The sequence below is a fragment of the Cricetulus griseus genome (genome assembly GCF_003668045.3).
Source record: "Cricetulus griseus strain 17A/GY chromosome 1 unlocalized genomic scaffold, alternate assembly CriGri-PICRH-1.0 chr1_1, whole genome shotgun sequence".
NCBI classification, from domain to species: domain Eukaryota; kingdom Metazoa; phylum Chordata; class Mammalia; order Rodentia; family Cricetidae; genus Cricetulus; species Cricetulus griseus.
Window position 1 is genome coordinate 195,314,097 of NW_023276807.1, and position 21,238 is coordinate 195,335,334.

General features: G+C 44.4%; 1 protein-coding gene across 1 annotated transcript in view; it reads left to right on the forward strand.

Moving 5' to 3' along the window:
- The window catches only part of Polr3a (RNA polymerase III subunit A), a 40,366-nt gene extending 19,218 nt beyond the window's left edge, over positions 1–21,148 (forward strand). Inside the window, exons 15-31 of the mRNA XM_027389066.2 lie at positions 1,147–1,311; positions 3,760–3,932; positions 5,448–5,559; positions 6,083–6,201; positions 7,137–7,274; positions 9,113–9,283; positions 10,492–10,605; positions 11,802–11,888; positions 11,974–12,056; positions 13,218–13,388; positions 14,519–14,612; positions 14,807–14,899; positions 16,278–16,442; positions 17,135–17,299; positions 17,507–17,638; positions 18,979–19,111; positions 20,595–21,148. Coding sequence (XP_027244867.1) covers positions 1,147–1,311; positions 3,760–3,932; positions 5,448–5,559; positions 6,083–6,201; positions 7,137–7,274; positions 9,113–9,283; positions 10,492–10,605; positions 11,802–11,888; positions 11,974–12,056; positions 13,218–13,388; positions 14,519–14,612; positions 14,807–14,899; positions 16,278–16,442; positions 17,135–17,299; positions 17,507–17,638; positions 18,979–19,111; positions 20,595–20,743 — 2,264 coding nt within the window. The 3' untranslated portion in view covers positions 20,744–21,148. The remainder of the gene's footprint in view (positions 1–1,146; positions 1,312–3,759; positions 3,933–5,447; positions 5,560–6,082; positions 6,202–7,136; positions 7,275–9,112; positions 9,284–10,491; positions 10,606–11,801; positions 11,889–11,973; positions 12,057–13,217; positions 13,389–14,518; positions 14,613–14,806; positions 14,900–16,277; positions 16,443–17,134; positions 17,300–17,506; positions 17,639–18,978; positions 19,112–20,594) is intronic.
- Positions 21,149–21,238: the final 90 nt, after the last annotated feature.

Consider the following 21,238-nt stretch of genomic DNA (forward strand, 5'->3'; position numbering starts at 1 on the left):
TCTGTGGATGTCTGTCTCTGCTTCCATCAGCCACTGGGTGAGAGCTCTAGGATGGCATAAAGAGAAGTCATCAATCTCATTTTAGGGGAAGGGCTTTTAGGTTATCCTCTCCACCATTGCCTGGATTGTCAGATCATGTCATCCTTGTAGGTCACTGGAGATCTTAACGGTTTTATCAATTAATGCAATTTGTCTTTTTTCTAGGGCAGAGGGGCAGGTGGGCATCAAAGGTTGTTTATAGTTTATTATTATTTTTATTACATGCCTTTTAGAAGGTGTATTCATTGTCTAACAGCACAACTAATAGTCATTTTTTTTAAATGGAGATAAGGTTTCACACTGTAGCCCAGGCTGGCCTTGAATTCACAGTAGTCCTTCTGTCTCACCTTCAGGAGTGCCGGGTCTTCAGTAGTAAATAGTCCCACTTGACTCTACTTTGGTGGTGAGGATTGAACTCAGGGCTTTTACACATGATGCTGTCACAGAGCTACATCCTGCTCCAAGACTAATTGTTTCTCTAACTGACTTTACATAGTCAGAAAGAGGAAGTCTTGCTAGCATGACAATTCAGTAGAATGTATCAGAAAGAAGATTTAAATACAAGTCATCTGAGTCTCTTTAAAACAGTGCCCAAGTGAGGTTCACAGCCAGCATCCCGTGGCTATTGTCTAGCACAAGCTCCTTAGCTCTCCCCACACCATTGGCTAACAGGGCCTCAGGGCTAGCCGTGAATCTCCAGGATATGTTATTGAATTCTAGCGTTTAGAAAGATGCTGGTTTTCCTCATACTTGTTGCCTTAGCAGAAAACAAAGGTTTTTTGTTTTCGTTTTTAAAAGATTTATTTATTTATTTAAAAGATTTATTTATTTATGTGTACAGTGTTCTGTATGCATGCCTGCACACCAGAAGGGGGCACCAGGTCTCATTACAGATGGATGTGAGCCACCATGTGCTTGCTGGGAATTGAACTCAGGACCTCTAGAAGAGCAGCCAGTGCTCTTAACTGCTGAGCCATCTCTCTAGTCCCCAGAAAACAAAGTTTTAAGGAGAAATTCTTTGGCTATACTTGGAATTTTCAGGATGTAAGCATTTTTCTCAACCAGATAATTATTCATTTAAATGCATTGTCAGTATCACCCTTCCAGATGTCACAATCCAGAACAGTGAACTGATGAGTGGCAGCATGGACAAAGGAACCCTGGGGTCGGGATCCAAGAACAATATCTTCTACATCTTACTACGAGACTGGGGGCAAAATGAGGCTGCTGATGCCATGTCTCGGCTTGCCAGGCTGGCTCCTGTCTACCTATGTGAGTATCTCTGCAGCTTCATGTTTTATGTCAATGCTGTAGTAGACAAAGTCTTTCTTTGTCTACTACAGCATTGTAATTTAATGGGGAGAAGTACTTGCGCAAGGGAGCCAGTGACAGTGTATTCTTCACTGTTTGATTCCCACACTGACACAAGATCAAGTATGCTAAGTCATTTGTGCATTTATCAGTGACTTCGACTCAGAACTGACAAGTTGATAGATTGCATAAAAAGTTCTCTGTGGGCTGCTTCCCAAGTACCTAGGGAAGCTCTGTAACCTCTGGACCTCCCTTAATTCATCCCAGCCAGATGAATCAGTGTTGCCCTGCTATGCTTTCATGGTTCTTTCCTTTGCTTGCTTATATTTTGAGGGTGGCATAAATCAAGTAATTTTTGCATGTTTCCCAAAATCGAGTTTTATTGCTATTGCTGTGTGTGTGTGTGTGTGTGTGTCTGTCTGTCTGTCTGTCTGTCTGTCTGTGTCTGTGTGTGTATGTGTGTACACTAGTGCCACAGCATGGGTATGGCAGTCAGAGGACAACTTGTAGGAATCTTCTTCTATCACATGGGTCTTGGGGGTCAGACTCTGGTGGTGGCAAGCATCTTTATAAAGACATTGCAAAGTGGAGTCAGAACTAGGTTGTTAAACAGTAGTTTAATGGGGAGAAGTACTTACGCAAGGGAGCCAGTGACCAGGTTTGCACCGGAGCAGGACAGACCCACCAAATGCTTCCTAGTTAGCTCAGCCAGGAGAAAGAGAGCCACGTGCATGCCTCCCTCTTTCTTAAACCATTGTTATGTAACTCTGACCATGACAGAGTCCAGGCCCAAGCAGGCGTGGTCAGAGGTACCTCTTTTTTTTTTTTTTTTTTTAAAGATTTATTTTTATTTATTATGTATACATTGTTCTGCCTGCGTGCCAGAAGAGGGCACCAGGCCTCATTATAGATGGTTGTAAGGGAATTGAACTCAGGACCTTCGCTAGAGCAAGCAGTGCTCTTAACCTCTGAGCCATCTCTTCAGCCCCTAGCAGTACCTCTTAATCAGGGTTTCTCCCTACACTTTTACCCACTGAACCATCTTACCAACTATAATATTTTGGTTCTTCTCATATTTGACTTACTCTTTCCAGGATGGACAATTTTGGACTGGATATTTTACCTCATCAGTCTCTCCATATTGTTCTGTTGTAGCTTCTAGAGGTACTGTGGAAACAGTACAGCCATTTCTATTCCCACAGTGTTTTGAACCTTTTTTCCATCCTGGAGGCCATAGAGTCTTATATTTAATATTATTGGAAAAGTTTACAGTGAAGCCCTGGTGTAGGCTTTTTTTTTTTTTTTTTTTGGTTTTTTGAGACAGGGTTTCTCTGTGGCTTTGGAGGCTGTCCTAGAACTAGCTCTTGTAGACCAGGGTGGTCTCGAAAAGAGATCCGCCTGCTTCTGCCTCCCAAATGCTGGGACTAAAGGCGTATGCCACCACTGCCCGGCTGTGGTGTAGGCTTCTTAATTTTTTGTGCTAATCACTCAGTTAGCTTTTATAAACTTGTAGCAGTGTCCTTTCTTTCTGGAAATTTCCTCATTATTTCTTTGATAATTTGATATTCTCCATTTCTGTTTGGAACTTTTGTTAATTGCATTTCCAGTTACTGGATCAATTTTACTTTTCCTTTTGTCTCTTATAATTTCTGTTGACTTTAAATGTTTTCTTTGGTAAGTCTTGGATTTCTGACAAAATTTCCCAGGTAAGGTGAGGCATGCAAGCATACTCACAGAACACTATACACATAATAAGCAAATAAAATCTTAAAAAAAAAAAAAAAAAAAAAAAAAAAAAAAAAAAAAAAAAAAAAAAAAAAAACAAGGAAGGGGCTCAGGACTCCCCATCATATATTGCAGAGATAGTTCTCCAGTCTCTCGTCATCCTACCTGGCTGGACTGGTGTTCTCAAATCCAGAGTCCTTGGTCCCTTCCCTGAGGACATAAACTGCCATCTGCCTTCTGAGCAAAGCCCAGAACATGTTTCTTACACAGATTCTCTGCCTATTCTCCTTGTTTCCAGTACATTTATCTCTGTGTCTACAGAAACAAGTGGTCTTACTTCCAAGCCTCTCCAGACTTGTTGCTTCTCCATCTGAAGACACTGAAAGGGCCTCTCCTTTCCCATGCAACTAAGACTCAACATTCAGCCACCCACTCACTTTGAATGCACAGCTTAGTCCCAGTCTACCAGAGATGGCATTTATATTTGCCTTTTTTTTTCCTGTTGGGGACTAAACCCAGGTTCACATAGTACTCTCTTCACTGAGTTACACCCCAGCCTTACACTTCCTCCTTTTTTCTCTTTGATAGTGATTTCTTAGAGGAGAAGGGCGGGCAGCAGGGATGCTCTCTACCTGACAGCTTAAATGATAATGGTTATCACTCTGCCTGACAATTCTTCCTCAGCTAACCGTGGGTTCTCCATCGGGATTGGTGATGTCACGCCTGGCCAGGGACTGCTAAAGGCCAAATATGAGCTACTAAATGCTGGCTACAAGAAATGTGATGAATACATTGAAGCCCTGAACACAGGCAAGCTGCAGCAGCAACCAGGCTGCACAGCCGAGGAGACTCTAGAGGTGAGCCTGTCCTCCAGATTAGCATGGTTAATTGTCCTGTTACAGCATGCGAAGAGAAGGTGGCAGAGAAGCAAGAAGGGATGCATTCTTGTCCCATTCCTAGCATGTGTTCTTGTTTGTTTGCAAGGTGAGGCCTTTGCTCTTTTAGCTTTCACCTTCTCTGTTATAAAAACATTTGACAACATGGGGCTGTGCTTTCTGGGGCTGCTCTGACTCCCTCAGAGCCTCTGCCCTCCCTTTTTTTAGTATCTTTCCATAGACACCACACCAAAGCTCAGTGTGTTGATCATTACCATGACTTCAATACAAGACAGGAAATATTCATGTTGGATTGTCTCCCACTCAGCCCACCGCCTTCTCTTGTTTGAAACCACTTGGCTGAGTGCTGAGCTGGCAACACCAAAATCTGTTCCTCTCCTCTAGGAGCCTGAAGTTCCAAAAGCAAATGGACCAGGAGTTGGGGCACTGGACTTTGTTTTGTTCTGTTTCATGACAGTCTCACTCTGTAGCTTAGGTTGGCCACAGATTCAAGGCCTTCTGACCTCAACCTGGAATCCTTGACTTTCAAGTATTTGCTGTTAACCATACCTGGCTTTCTTCTGCCATCTGCATGACCTTTGTCTTGCACTTTTCCCTCACTATAGTATAGAAGATATGCTCTGGAAGCATCAAGTCTTCTCAGCTTGGTCTGCTGGCACACACCTATAATCCCAACCACCTGGAGGATGAGGCAGACGTTCAAAGCCACTGTTTTGTTTCCTCTTCAGATCATATGAATAGTTTGCTAAAGAGGGTTCAAAACCACGTTGGCATGTTTAGTGATATCATGGCTAAAAAGATGGGAAGATGAAGAATTCTTTCTCTTTGTGAGGGTTTTTTTTGAAGCAGGCTTTCTTTTTGTAACACATAGTCTCTAATTCACAATCCTGTCCTGGAAGTCAGCTCCTTTTCAGTCTTCCTGAGTTTTAGACAGTTAAGTAAGAGGAAGCTGTACCCACCTAGAAAATTAATTAAGGCCCCAATAGTACTATGACTTCTGGAGGACTCAGCACCTTAAATTGAGAATTGACACTCACAGGTTAAGGTGTTCCTGGGATCATCTTGTCACAGTCTTTGCTCATACAGATTGAAGGCATGCTTAGTGAGGACAGGTAGAGACAGACTGTACAAGTAGAGTCAGCAGTCCTTAACATGAGCATTGTGCGTTTACAGGGGTGCATCTGCACACGACTCTATGTCTATGTCCGAGTGCTGTCACGGAAATAGCAATACACAAAGCTATAGATACTCTGCCTAATGAACAATTTGAAATTGTTTGGGGATTTTTTTATAATTTGTTATTCACATTCTTTTAGACTCTTGGAGAAGAAAGATTTTTGTGCAACTTGGCCTTTGATTGTCTGAATTCAGGACACTTCATTGATTAGAAATCTGACATCCTGCTGGAATGTTCTTGAAATTTCTATAAATGTCAGATTGAAGGCTAGTGATCTTCCCTCCTCTCCCTCCCCGCAGGCCCTGATCCTGAAGGAGCTGTCTGTGATCAGGGACCACGCTGGCAGTGCCTGCCTCCGAGAGCTGGATAAGAGCAACAGCCCCCTTACCATGGCCCTATGTGGCTCCAAAGGTGAGCTAAGCCCTCTGGGTTGGTTGTTTGTGTGCCCTGCCATTGGCTTGACTATAGAACATGTGTTTCGTGGTTATAATTTCATAGAGGCTTCATTTCTTTAAGTGCCTGTTTCTAAACCATAGAAGACTGAGCTTTTGTTTGATTTGGTTGGGGGCATTTTAAGTGTTTTGGAGAAGCTGGTTGGTAATGTGGCTGGGTTCCTGAGTTTGAAGGTGCTGTGATCAAATTTGGTGTTGAAAAGAAGAAAGCTGGGAATTTTTAGTAATAGATTTAGTGATGTAGCAATTTTTTTTTTTTTCTTTTCTTGTGGTGCTGAGATCAAACCCAGGGCCACATGCACATTCCCCTGAGCCCCTTCTTTGGTTCAGTCTCTATTACTGTAGTTCATCCTTCAGTACCCTTGGACTCCTAGACTGTAAGAATAAGGCTTGTGCTGTGTTACATTCTATTTTATCCCTCTGTCCTGCCTGGCTTCTGTTATTGTTTCCAGTATAGTTTTACATTTCTGACCTGTTCACAGGTTCCTTCATTAACATATCACAGATGATCGCCTGTGTGGGACAGCAAGCCATCAGTGGCTCCCGGGTACCAGATGGCTTTGAAAACAGATCTTTGCCTCACTTTGAGAAGCATTCAAAGGTAAATAAATGGCAATGGAAGCTTGGAGGTCTGTTTGTCTGGATTGTCCCCTGAATACAGACTTAACCAGGATCTACAGTTATTGGGTTTTATTTTTTTTTTGGTTTTCGAGACAGGGTTTCTCTGTGTAGCTTTGGAGCCTATCCTGGCACTCGCTCTGGGGACCAGGCTGGCCTCAAACTCACAGAGATCCACCTACCTCTGCCTCCCGAGTGCTGGGATTAAAGGCGTGCACCAAAAGCCCAGGACCGTTGGTTATTTTCACTTGGTGTTTACATAGAATGTGTTGCTGTGGCGTTAGTTGCGCTTCATGTCAGCCTTTACCCATTTGAAATGCCTGCTCAGTGACTGTTGCTTTGTCACAGGACCATCATAACCACTACAGTCTATTTTTCATTTTCAGTGGCTCTAACTACAGGTGGTTCTGGCTTGGAGGTAGGTGGGCCTGGCTCACAATAAGGATGGCTTGAAGACTGGCTTTCCAAAGAATGGGTTGGGTGTCCTCAGAGGCTGTTAACACTTCTGGGATAGCAGCTCCAATTTACATTTGCCTCTTCTGAGCCATTTACCTGCACTGATGGTGTGCTGCAAAGATGGTGTGCTGACATTATTTCTCCTTTAGGCAAGGGTGTAGGGCACCTGCCAGTTCCTTTTTTGTGTTTTTGTTTTTGTTTTTTCAAGGCAGGTTCCTTTGTGTGGCTTTGGAGCCTGCCCTGGCACTTGCTCTGTAGACCAGGCTGGCCTCGAACTCACAGAGATCCGCCTACCTCTACTTCCCAAGTGTTGGGATTAAAGGCATGCGCCATCAATGCCCTGCCTACCTGCCAGTTCTTGAGTCACTGGCTAGGTATGTGTGTAGCCCAGGGGACATTTTCTTATGTAGATGTATTTTAGAATTTTGGGCCTTGATTTTCCTTTGTTTCCTATCTCTCTAGCTTCCTGCTGCCAAAGGATTTGTGGCCAACAGCTTTTATTCTGGCTTAACGCCTACTGAGTTTTTCTTTCACACAATGGCTGGTCGAGAGGGTCTTGTTGACACTGCTGTAAAGACGGCTGAAACAGGATACATGCAGGTAATTTGAGGAAGTGTCACTAGCAGTATAGCAACAGTGCTGTGTGAGTGTTAGCCTCACCTGCTCTATGCGTGGTATGTGTGTGTGTGTGTGTGTGTGTGTGTGTGTGTGTGTGTGTGTGTGCGCCTATGTGTGTCTGTATGTGCCTGTGTGTGCCTATGTGTGTTTTGTACAAGAGCTGTGCTTTACCCCCATCTTGGTATTGAAGGGGATCATTTAGAAAAGTTGGTGCTCTGGAACTAGAGAAACAAACAAAATAGTAACCCAGCTTAAGTAATCCTATGTACTCTGAAAGGAAGAGACTAGGCCAGAGTCCCAGGTGACTAAGTCCCCTAGAGGGGAATGCTGAGCTTGTACCCTGGAACTTATCATTCAGCCTACCTGAGCTGTTTTCTAGCATGACTGGGGTGTTGAGGTGATAAGTTCCTGCTAGTTACTGAGGTTTTCTACTCTCACCTTGCCACTTTTCCACGACTCCAAGGAATTATAGCTTTAGGGTGACATGACTGGACTGGAGGGTTCGTTGCTACACTTACAAATGGCTTTAAAACTTGACCCTCTGAGTTTCCCTTTAGGTTGCAGCAGAGGATTACTTTCCAGACTCCGTGATTGTTTCTACTACCTGATATATCAGTAGCTCTGTGTGTTTCTGTTGCTGGAGGTTGAGCACAGAGCCTCCCTAATGCGAGGCCAGTGGGTTAACTGCTGAGCACAGTTCTAGCTCCAAAAAATGGTTTGTGTTTTTGACTTATTTATGACACCAGTTAAAGTAGACAAGTCACATGCTGGGCCACATGCTTTATACAGCTTTGTGTCCTGTCCCCTCTGTGGAAATGTGGTCCTAAAAGACTACAAAACCAGGATTTGATAGTCAGTGAGGCAGACAAAGGTGATGAGGGTAAGATAGTGACTGGAGACATTTGTTCCAGACAAGTGGCCTGTCTGTACCTTGCTTGTTATCACCTGATGCTGTAGACATCTGCTGGGACTTGCCCTTTGGTTTTGAGTTGTGCACCTTTTGTCAGAAACTCAAGGAACTGTGGATGCTTTTGCCACTGGTGGTGTGAGGAGCTGTGACTTAGGGTGTTGACGTGGACAGAATGAATTTCCAAGAGCACTATGTAAACCTACAAGGAGTGGGTTCTGGCAAGGGCAAGTTTGTTTTCTCGAGTTTCTTACATTCTCTAGGCCAGAGTCACACTGCTGGCTGGTGGTGGAGGATTTTCCCAAGCATAGTTGAGAAATGGTTGCTGTCCTTGATTCAGTCTGTTCTGCTTCCTCCTCCTCTGTCCCAAAAGAAGGCTTGCATCTGGTTCTCTATACTGAAGTCTGCATGGGCCCTGGCTTGAATGTGTATACAAAGTGGTTTGTACTCAAGAGAGCTGAGTGGCAAGGCTAAGCATCCCTGGAAAGAGGTGTGCAGAGTTCTTGGGGCTGGTGAAGTTTCTGATGCAGGGAGACTTGACTCGGGTAAGACTGGAGGTTGTAGCTTAAGCTGCCTCCCACTGCCCAGGTTAGTGAGGCATTTATGGCCCTGCTGTTCTCAGGTAGGAGAGGAACTCCTTAAGAGATGTCTAATAAGGTGCTGTTGATGTAATTAAAGTACCTGTAAACTAGGTCTGGGGATGTAGTTTATTGACAGAAGGCTTACCTAACACACACAAGCAAGCAAACAAATAAATAAATGACCTATAACCTTAAAATTTTGAATAGCAAGTCTGATTATGCGCTATGAAGGAGTTGTCATCATCGTCCCCCATCCTCCCCTCCCCTGCCCTCCCAACCCCTTCACCCACCTTCCCCCGACCCCGAAGCTGAGCTTCCTTCCTTTCCTGTAGAGAAGGCTGGTCAAATCCCTGGAAGACCTCTGCTCACAGTATGACCTGACAGTGCGGAGCTCCACTGGTGACATCATCCAGTTCATCTACGGAGGAGATGGCTTAGATCCTGCCGCCATGGAGGGCAAAGATGAGCCTCTGGAGTTTAAAAGGGTTCTGGACAACATCAAAGTGAGATGCTACTCTCTGTTGAGGGGTACAGTCTTCTGGGGGGCTTTGTCATAGGTGTTGTTGGTACTGTTTGTAGTATCACACTTCCCATTTAATCATCTCTTCCTCACTACTAGATTAGTAGCTTGCTACTATTAGTTACTCTGTCTGTTTTCATCCGTTAACCTATTGTTAGTTCATATCAGATGTCAATGGACAAGGCTCTGGCTTTTCTCTGAGCGGAGTGGACTAGAGACAAGCTTTGTAAAGACAAGGTGTGGGGCAGAAGGTTCATCTCATACTCCAGAGCCAGGAATATGAGTCGGAACCACTCTTTTTGAAGAGTAATTAGAAAAGATTCATCTGGATTTCAGTTTAGGGCCTTTTGACCCAGCTCTTCTAGCAGCAGGAGGTGGTTCCACTGAGGTGTTTCTTTCAGTTGTTTCTAGTATTGGGAAGCCCCATTTGAGAATGGGTCAGAAACCACTAAAACTTTGAGGAAACCCCATGAGCTTGAGGAGTATTAATACACTTCCCCTCTGGAAATGTTTAGTTGTCTGGCTGGTGTTTGAAGTGCTGCAGTTGTATAGCCTAAGCCTAGAGTATGCTGGGCAAGGGCTCTACTGTGAACAACACCTTGGTCCTTTGTTACTCTTTTACTTTTTTTATTTTCAGGTAAGGTCTTGCTCGACTGGCCTTGTATTTATTCTGTATTTATTCTGCCTTGTATTATTCTTGAGTACTGGCAAGCTTTGAGCAAGTGATCTACATGCCTGGGCCTTCTAAGTAGCTGAGGTGACAGGGTGCACCATTGGTGTAGGCCTGGCTACAACAATGTACATTTTTAATACAATTCTGGGCTGGAGTTGAGTTGGAAAGTAGGAGATCTATACTCACTAGTTAGAGTGGAACTCCTTGAATAAGCTGAGAATTCCTGACTGGGATGATAGTGCAGTCCTGTAATCCTGTCCCTTGTGAGGGAAGAGGATCAGGCCTACTTTCTCTCCATAGTGAGCTTGAGGCCAGCCTGAGCTACCTGAGACTGTCTCAGACAAACTAACAAAAGGCAGAGTATCAGTTTATCTGGTTTTCATTTTCACAGGAACAGTGGATCTAGAGTTTGTTAGCGAAGAGAGCCACAGGTTGTTACATCTGGTAAATTCCTCTGCCTAGTACTCTCCCTCCCCCCTCACCAGGCACATGTAACGCCATGTCCTTTTTGTATTCAGGCAGTATATCCATGTCAGAGTGAACCTGCTCTCAGTAAGAACGAGCTCACCTTGACCACTGAGGCCATCATGAAGAAGAACGAGTTCCTTTGCTGTCAAGACAGCTTCCTGCAGGTAGAATCTGTCCCATGGTGCTGAGAACATGGTCTGACAAGAGCTTCCCACTGCATTTATAAGCCATGGTCGTAATGTGGCTTTTGTTGTGTCCTGGGCAGTAACTCACTAGCTGGCATGGACAATTAATGTCTTGTCTTCCAATTGGAAGAAAGAACCCAGAGAACTGGTCTGTGTGGGTCCTGTCACCAGCTCCATGTCCACTCTTGTATTCATTCTGCAGCCATTCTAAACACCTATCATTAGTGACTACCATGTGTCTTAGATTGCAGTGCCTTCCCGCCAGGGATCAAAAACACATTGTGTTGTTTTTCCATTCCTCTTGGGGGCCTTCATCATGGTGGGCTTTGAGGGTTTCCTTGGTTTACCAATTGTTTTTGACCGTGTGGGTGCTGGGAATTGAACCTGGATCTTCTGGAAGTGTAACCAGTGCTCTTAACTGCTGAGCCATCTCTCCAGCCTTTTCTGAGAATTTAATTCCTACAATTTAAAAAAAGCCCTTTAGTCATTTCTATCTAGAAAGATAACTGAATTACAGGGTTACTCTCCATGTCTCATTACTTCTCAATATAATTAGTTGAGCAAGGCATGGTATCCTACACCTTAATTCCCACCAACACCAGGAGGCAGCGGTAGCTGGTTCTCTGTGAGTTCAAGACCAGCCTTGTCTACAAAGTGAGTTTCAGGACAACCAGCGCTGCTACACAGAGAAACCCTGTCTTGAAAAACAAAAACAAAAGAAAAAGAGTTGACTATCCCAAGCAGCCATGAGAAGCTATAACCATAGGACAGAGACAGTGAAGTTCAGAGTGATTGATGATGCTTCCAAAGAAGCATTCACAGTGGAGTTATGCATACTCTGTATATAGAAATGTATGCCTCATAAAGTCCCCAGAGCTATGCTGAGCTCCTTCCCACAGCCCTGTGGCTGAGATAAGATCCCAAGATAACTCATGGGAAAAGGTTGGGTAATGAGACCTGACCCCATTTTAAGCAGAGGGTCAGTTTCCCCAGAGCGGAAGTATCCTTACAAGCACTCTGTAAGAGAACCAATGCCCACATTGCATCTTGATGCTGTGTATTTAGCAGTTGCTAAGATATGGTGCCCTGTGTCCATTGTTGAAGGTTACAGAATGATTGTGCTGTCCAAATCATTGAGAGTCATACAATTGATGTGTGTTCTATAATCCTTTCAGGAAATAAAAACATTCATTAAAGGGGTGTCTGAGAAGATCAAGAAAACCAGAGATAAATATGGCATCAATGATAATGGCACAACAGAGGTACGACTTTCCCAGACATGTTGGGACACAGTGTTTCCTGTAGCTAGTATGTAGCTAGTCTTGACTGTGCACTTTTTCATTCCAGCCTCGTGTGCTGTACCAATTGGACCGTATCACCCCCACCCAAATAGAGAAGTTTCTGGAGACCTGCAGGGACAAGTACATGAGGTAGGCATGCTAATTTTCCTAGACTGCCAGGCATCTATGCAGGACTCCCATGTCTGGGATAGTCTCACTGGGTTCAGCATCCTGGCTGCCCTGGTTTCATCTCTGTTAATGTGATAAAAAAAAATCTTCTGTTCAAAAGGGTCTTATGGAAGGAAGAATTGGTTTTTAGCTCACAGTTCCAGATTAGAATCTTATTTCTGGGAAGTCAAGGCAAGAACTCATCTCCTCACATCACACTGACATTCAAGAGCAGAGAGAAACGGGACACACCCATGTTGCCTGCTTTCCTCTTCTTATGCTCTAGCTTTCTTCACTGTTATACAGTTCAGGCCCCAGCCAATAAAATGATGCCGCCCATTTTGGGGTGAGTCTTCCATCTAATTAACAATCTATAAAATCTGCCCCCAGAAAGTAAAGTTGATGTGGAAATTCCGAATTCAAAGTCTTTTCCCAGGTTGGATGAGGCTGATAATAAAAACTAACAAGCAGGGACTGGAGAAATGGCTCAGTGGTGAAGAGCACTGGGTGTTCTTTCAGAGGACCAGGGTTCTTCAATTCCCAGCACCCACATGGCAGCTCACACTTGTCTGTAACTCCGACTTCTGACACCCCCATACAGACATACATGCAGGCAAAAGGCCAATATAAATGAAATAAAAATAAATTAAAAGACAAAACAAAAAACCTAATAAACACACTGTCCCGGCATCACTCTCAGGATTGGGCAGATTTGTGCCTTGCATCTGTGGTCTCCTTAACATGAAAGGACTTACAAAGGAAATTCCTGGCTGTCTTTTGCCCACAAGGAACCTCTTGTTCTGTGTGGCAGATTCTAGCTCTCTGACTACCTTAATACTCAGTAAGAGTAGACTATTTCAAACTACTCCATAAAGCGGAATCAGCCCTCTATACATCACATACTGACCGTACAAAATTTAGTCATATTGTCTGACCCTGTGACCATCTTGCTTGCCTAATGGCACTTGTTCCTAGTGTGTACAAGCCTATTTCTCTGGCACAAACATTGCCTGGCGATTGCAGTTTCCATAGTAAACCCAACAGAATCTATGTAATTTTCTTTTAAGAGGTAGCCGGCACCCAGCAATTTTACTGTCTTATTTACTGTTGCATCACATCCTCTTCATTGTCTTTTTCTTCTAGGGCACAGATGGAACCAGGCTCTGCAGTGGGTGCACTCTGTGCACAGAGCATTGGGGAGCCAGGCACCCAAATGACCCTGAAGACTTTCCACTTTGCAGGGGTAGCCTCCATGAACATCACCTTGGGTGTGCCACGGATCAAAGAGATCATCAATGCTTCCAAGGCTATCAGGTATTTGCTCTCTGGCTTATTTCTTGAGGACCATTGGTCCTTGTACTCATGAATGCCTGTGAATTGTTAATAGGGCAATGTCTGGTGTTCAGTGGGCAAGTTTGCTGTGTTGATCAGTGTCTGGATTTTTAAAATATTGCTTAAGTCAAACTGGATATACGCCACAAAATGGAATCTGTGGTCTTATTTTGTGTTGTTGTTGTTTTAAGCTTTGTTTATTTTATGTATATGTGTGCTCTATTTGCATGCAGACCTTTAAACCAGAAGAGAGCATCAGATCCCACTAGAGATGGTTGCCAGCCACCTTGTAGTTGCTGGGGATTGAACTCAGGAGCTCTAGAAGAGCAGCCAGTTCTTTCAACCTCTGAATCTTCCCTCCTGTACCCTGTTTTGTTTTTTTTTTATGGCTACGGGTTACATGAAAGAAAAAATACTAAATGAGGTAGCAGTATTGAGCACTAGGTCAGTAGACATTTCATCTCTTTGGTGCCATTGCTCCATGCCTAAATAACTCTGATTGATTTTTCTCCTGGTCAGTTTGTAGCCATTCTGTGTAAGCCCCTAGTGACCGAATCAGGTTTTCAAAAGATCGGAGACTAGAACTAGAGAGACATTGTGTTTTTAGGGATAAAAATCATTTTGCCTATTCTCTTAAATTTTTCAGAAAAATAACATCAAATGGTAAATGGCTGCTCCTGATTATAGACCAGCAACTGTGTATATTACGTGGTTGGAGGTTTGCTAGGCTCCTGTAGGCTACTCAGATCTGTCCCAAAGGCCTGTGTTCATAGGATACTGTCTGCCTGTGAAGATGGAAGTTGATAGTGGTTGTCAGAGGAGCAGGGATATTGTTAGAGAAGGCCAGAGGGAGGTGAAATGCATGAAGAACTAGTTTTTCTGAGGAGCAGAAAGCTAAGAACAAAGAGGGAGGGCTCCAGGAATGAACTCCTGGAGTCTCCTGAAACCAGTTAGTCTTAGTGAGAGGTCCATGAAGTCCTTTGTTGCAGATATCCCCAAAATGAGTTCTAATAAAGTACTCATGGTTTGTGAGTAGCACTCAGTTGTTACAGCAGTTCACTCACACAGGTCTGGTCTCTTACTTGCATGCTAATCCTTTCTCCTTCTTGCAGCACTCCAATTATCACAGCACAGCTAGACAAGGATGACGATGCGGATTATGCCCGCCTGGTGAAAGGCAGAATTGAGAAAACTCTCCTGGGAGAGGTAAGGAATCCCTTTTGCTAACAAGAAAATGTTGTTAAAGTTCCTTTCAGCAGGGTTGAGGAAGCAGCACAGCACCTGTGGATGTGGCCTGCAACAGAGGCCATGCGTATTGCTCAGGCATCTGTCTGTGCAGGCCTTGGATGGAAGAGGGGACAAAAGAGTGAAGACTAATCCTTTGTCTTCTGCCATGGCAGATCTCAGAATATATTGAAGAAGTGTTTCTTCCTGATGACTGCTTTATTCTTGTCAAGCTGTCCCTGGAACGGATCCGACTTCTGAGACTAGAGGTGAGTCCATGAGTTAACATGTGGAGGAGGTGATCCCATGGTTCTGAGGTAGGTGCTGACAAGCCAGCAGGCAGAGAAGCAGTGTAAAGATTTTGGCTACTCTTTGTTGTTGGTCACCCCATTAACTGTCATGTCTTTCCAAGTTGACCCTGATATCAACAAGACATAGCATTGTAAGAAACTTGGCTTGGCATGAGTATGTTCTGCATATGTTGGTTTATTATCTCAGGGTGTTAGGATATTTGAACTTGGTCCATCTTTGCATGTTATGTTTAGAGCTGGGCCAGCTCTGCATTACCACTGTGGGTACTCAGCACAGAACTTGACTGGTTTGTGATGTTTTCAGTTGGTGGGTTAATCTGTCCCTTCATTCTGGTGTTTGTGGAGATAGATAACAGTTGACTGTTAACCACGTATCTGGGGGGTCAGCTGGCATGGGCAGGAATTGCAGACTGAGAACTGTTACTTTCCCCTTGCTCTCTAATTGTTAAGGAAGTCTTAGCCTTGAAAGTCTTCTGGAAGCCATTCTCAAGTCCTACAGTCTTGTAATTCCCACATGATAGTCAAGTCTATCTTGCTGTGGGCCTTGTGACTCCCATAACACAGTTGATTAATATGCACTGATGTAACTTGTTAGTAGAGGAATTGCCTTGTTTGTACAAGAACTTGAGATTTATCTAGGAACCAGATAAATGAAGAATCCAGTTACATTTGGGAGTTTATCACAGAAACAGCAATGTTTTAGTCCTCCTGCCTGTGTTCTCCAGACAGTTTAGAACTTTCTCCATTGGTTCTGTTTGCTGCAATTGGTTGGGCCTGCATTTTCAATGAGAAAAATGTTCATACTTTGAGTGAAAAGAATCTGCTATTTATGAATCAGACACCTGTTTTGAACATAAACATGTAGTATATCAAAATTTTGTGGTGTTGGAGAGTTGGCTGAGAAGTTAATTGCACTTTCTATTCTCCAGGAGACAAAAGTTATGTTCCAGCACTCACAGTGGCTCACAGTGGGTGCTGGACCTCCAACTCTAAGAGATCTAACACCCTCTTCCTAGCTTCATGTGTACCTACACACAGGTGACATATATTCACACAGACAAACACACATACACATGAATCAAAATAAAGGTAAATTTTGTGATAGAAGAGGTGGCACAAACATGCCTACGAGGACTTCTGAGGCAGACAGAGGCAGGCAGATCTCTGAGTGCGAGGAAACAGTGAGTTCTACACATTGAGTTCTAGGACAGGCAGAGCTGCACAGAGAAACGCTGATATTGGGAGGGGAAAAAAAGCCATCATAACATCAAGGATGAAAGCAATTGCCACCGAAGTCTGCAGGTGTCTGTTGGTAATATCCCCTGGCACTTTGCAGGTGAATGCTGAGACAGTGCGGTACTCCATCTGCACATCCAAGCTCCGAGTGAAGCCTGGCGATGTGGCTGTTCATGGTGAGGCTGTGGTGTGTGTCACCCCCAGGGAAAACAGCAAGAGCTCCATGTATTATGTGCTGCAGTTTCTGAAAGAGGACCTACCCAAGGTGAGGCAAAAATCTTCAGTGGAGAGACAGCCATAGGTGGGCCTGGGGAGCAATTCACTACAGAGATCAAGGATGGCACCCCAGTTCTTCATGGCCGTATGCCCATGGGGTCAGTCAGATTAGTATTTTTTAAAAAAAATTTTATTTATTTATTACCATGTATATCTGCACACTAGAAGAGGGCACCAGATCTCATAGTGGATGGTTGTAAGCCACTATGTGGTTGCTGGGGATTGAACTCAGGACCTCTGGAAGAGCAGCCGGTGCTCTTAACCTCTGAGCCATCTCTCCAGCCCCCAGTCTGATTCTTATTAATTGATTTGGGAGATGGGGGAGTGGATGGTGTGCTTGTGGGAGTTGGCTCTACCTTGTGGGCCCCATGGATCAAACTCGGGTTGTCAGAATGGTAGCAGGCTCCTTTATTCACTGGGCCCTCAGCTAACTTTTATACTTAGTTCTAAGACTGCAAATATGCCTTTCTGCTTTTCTTCAAGCTGAATGTAGATTGGGCACAATCCTCTGAACCATCTTTCCTTTAACCCCAAGCAGTACCTAGACACTCTTGGAGTACACACACTGCTGGTGATAATGGGGTTTAGAATTGCATGAACTAGGTGACCAGCCCATTTATAGCCCTGTTTCTGAGCCCCTCAGTTGGGACCTAGAGGTTGCAGCATCTATGTTGAATGTAGGTGGTGGTACAAGGAATCCCAGAGGTGTCCAGAGCTGTCATCCATATCGATGAGCAGAGTGGAAAGGAGAAGTTCAAGCTTCTAGTAGAAGGTGACAATCTGCGGGCAGTCATGGCCACCCATGGTGTGAAAGGCACCCGGACCACTTCCAATAACACCTATGAGGTACTGTTGCATCTGGACACCACAGCCAATACCCAGCAGTTTCCTGACCCTGGCATTTGCTCTCTATTCCCCAAACACAACAATTACACATCAGTCTGTTTTGTGAAATAGAGTAGTGTTTGCTTTGTGCTTGTCAGACAGGTGAAGTAGTAGGATTGGGGTAGCTCCCAGAAGGAACTGTCTCCACTCACTCCTAGCTCTCCACAGGTGGAGAAAACTCTAGGCATTGAGGCTGCCCGAACAACCATCATCAACGAGATCCAGTACACGATGGTCAACCATGGCATGAGCATCGACAGGAGGCATGTGATGCTGCTCTCTGACCTGATGACTTACAAGGTGTGAGATAAGGGAAGCTCCAGGTGGTCAGGGGTCTTGAGATACACTGTCTGGCAAACAGAGCCAGAGAACATGTATGGCATATAAAGCAAACTTCTGTAAGAACTAACCAGGACAGAAAGTAAGGTGTCATCATCCAAAGGCCCAAGTGTGCTGATGGGACCAGCTGTCTTGGTATATTCTCAATGTGAGAATTTCAACACAGCCCATCATTGGAGGAAAAAAGCTTGAACATGGCTTTTGTCCATGTCCTGAGTCTTATTCTATAGCCGAAAGTCCATTACCAAAACCAGGATGCCCATGATGACTTGGGGTGACAGTTCCCTAACCCATTCCTAGTGCTGCTTCTGTAGCCATTACAAAGTCATGGTAAATATCCCTGAGTTCCTGTGCTCACCTCCAGCACCAAAAAATAAACTACACCAGGTTTGACCATGGCAGCCCTGAAGGAGAGGGTGTCTGCAAGTATGTCTTCTCCTGCTCTGACTTTTTTTTTAAATGCTTATGGTATTTCACTGGATCTGCAATACAGGTTTTATATCTATTTTTGTATGTACATGTGGGTGCCCCTCTATTTGGAAGCCAGAGGTCAACCTTGGATATTCTTCCTTATGAGCCATTGATTTAGTTTTCCTAAATACTATTAGCATATAATACTTATGCATAATGTGAATTTCAATATGACCTTTCATGTTAACCATCTTCTGTGCACTTCGTACTCCCTCTAGCCCTTTCCTCTTCCTTCTAGTCCTTCTATTTCATGTCTTTTTTTTTTTTTTTTTTTTTTTTATGACCCAATGAATGTCATTAGGGGTGCTTACAAGGGCAGGGGATGAGGGAAAGGTTATTTACTGGACCATGGGCATCTTACCAGTTTGTACACCATTGAAGAATATGTCTGTCCCTGCCCTTAACAACCACTACCTGGCTATAAATCATCAGGTGAGGTTTCCTGAAGCTCACCCACACATGATAACATGCTGACAACACCTGTCATGTATGGGTCTTGTGTATGTTTAGCACATTGCCTTGACTGGAGATATGTAAAATGTTTCCAATGTTAGCTTATTGATCATAGGAAAGGAGAAGCAACCCCCTTTTTAAAACTTAGATTCCTAATTTTGTGGGCACAGTGTCTGGGTACAGTTGATAAGTGTCAGGCTTCTCGTCCTTGAAATCATCACTGCCTCAGTGGCTATGAAACTGCACTGAAAACCGCCTGTATTTAGTGATGCCATGAATAGTTGCTTGACCGTTTCTGTTGGTTTTGGTGTCTTCCACTTTGGTTTTGAACTTCCTGAAGTGATTTGGCACTTATCTGACCATCTTCCCTGGCACAGGGTGAAGTCCTGGGTATTACCAGGTTTGGCCTGGCCAAGATGAAGGAGAGTGTGTTGATGCTGGCCTCCTTTGAGAAAACAGCTGACCATCTCTTTGATGCTGCCTACTTTGGGCAGAAAGACTCTGTATGCGGTAGGTTTGCCCTGTCAAAGGCCTGTGGGTTCCAGAAAGAATGAATCTTTTTGTCTCGATTATTTAACTAAGACACCCTACTTTCCTTCTCCCCTTTCTGGGAACTATTTTCAGTGCAGACATTGTTTTAGTTCAAAGGAGAAAATACGGACCCTGAGCCTGTGGAAACCTTTTAGTCCTTGAGGCTATACTTGGCCACACTAACAGTCTACATGTTGTCTAGGATTGGCAGAAAGTAGAAAGTATAAGAGCCACCAGGTGTAGTAGTAGGATGGTCTGTGGTACTTACTCCTAGTGAGGTACTGAACATCATTTCAAGAACCAAGTAGCCCAGAAAATGGGGAGAAACAGGTTGAAGATAAAGAGAGGTGATGGGAAATCCAGGCATGGTGGTGCATGCTTTCATCCTAGGACTCAGGAGGCAGATTTCTGTGAGTTTAAGGCCAGCCTCTTCTACATAGTAAGTTCCAGGCCAGTCAGAGCTACACAGTAAGACCCTGTCTTCAAAAAGGTGAAGTGAAAGAAAAGTGAGGAGGGTTAGAATGGGAGAAGTTCCTGCACAAGCCAGAGTTTAGCTATGAGACACCAGGACTGAAATCTAGCACAAACCACCAAAACCTTTGCAACCTCTATCCCCCACCGTATTTGGAAATGTCCCCTGTCCCTACAAGTAGAGCACTCTAGCCCAACTTAGCTTTCACTATGTGTTAGGTTAGTTTGGCTCTTTGCCTCCCTGTTCTGGAGTTCTCTTTGGCATCAACACAGAATGTGTCTACCTCCTGCAGAATCAGAGTCCTAGCATAGAGCCTTAGAGCTTTTAAGACTTGTCATGAACCCTGGTGATATTTGCACATGCTTTTAATCCCAGCACTCTGGAGGCTCTTGGAGGGGCAAGGGCCATGGGGGGTTGAGGGTGGGGGGGCAGCAAATCTCTGAGGTCCAGGTGAGCCTGGTTTACAGAAGGAATTCAGGGCAGCCTGGACAACATAGAGAAACCTTGTCTCCAAGAACAAACAAAGTAAAGAAAGACTTGAACTTGTGTCAGGAAAGGAGGAAGTCAGTGTCAGCCTGACTTCCAAGGGTTCAGATAAAGACACTGCTACCCCTGGCCCTGCACTGCCAGCACCATTATCATCTTTTCTTCTGAGCCGTCAGCTAAGGAAGGCAGGTGGCAAAATCACCATCTTCTGATCATGTGTAGGGTTCCTGCTGCCTAAGCAATTTTTTTAACTCCTGTTGAAGATAACTGGATAAGCTAAATTGGCTTGTGCTAACCTGTTGGGCTGAGGCAGGCATTGTCATTTCCAGAGACAGTGATGCTTGGCTACACCCCTGATATTCAGGGGAAGGAAAGTGATGATCAAGTTCAGCCAGGTGATATGTGGTAAAGCTGGTCCTCAGATCCCAAGTCTGCAATCCTGATTGAGTAGTGTTCCCTCCACTCTGAATCCAGCTCCCTGACCTTGTTTCTGATTTGTCCCAGGTGTGTCTGAGTGCATCATCATGGGAATTCCAATGAACATCGGAACAGGGCTCTTTAAGCTGTTGCACAAGGCCAACAGGGACCCAAAACCACCCAGGAGACCCCTGATCTTCGACACGAATGAATTCCACATCCCTCTCGTCACATAGTTTATAGCAGGAGATCACCATACCTGATATTGGCTCCTTGTCCTGTCAGCTGCTGAATGGAAGAACTTTGTATCCCTTGGACAGATGCCTGCAGGACCTGAAATGGTGACCAGGATCTTACAAAGACTATGACCTCAGCAGGAGCTCTTTGGATGGAGAACTGGGAGTATTATTGTAACCTAACTTGTGGGGGCTCAGGACTGCTACTCAGCCAGCTCAGTGCCCTTCTCACCTCACTCTGTCCCTGCAGAGGACACTAAGGTGTCCCCACTCCTGTCCCAAAGCCAGGTCTAGGCCCACAGAGGCCAGGACACAGTCCTGGATTCCTACTTGTCAGTTAAGCTGGATTTTCTACTGATATACTCATGTAAATACATTAAAATTATTTATTTGTTCTGTCTGAGAGATACAGTGTTTGTTGTGATTTTACTTTGAAGCCAGAAGCTACAGAACCAAGAAAACTAGCTTCAAAGCATTCCTGGAAAAGCACCTAGG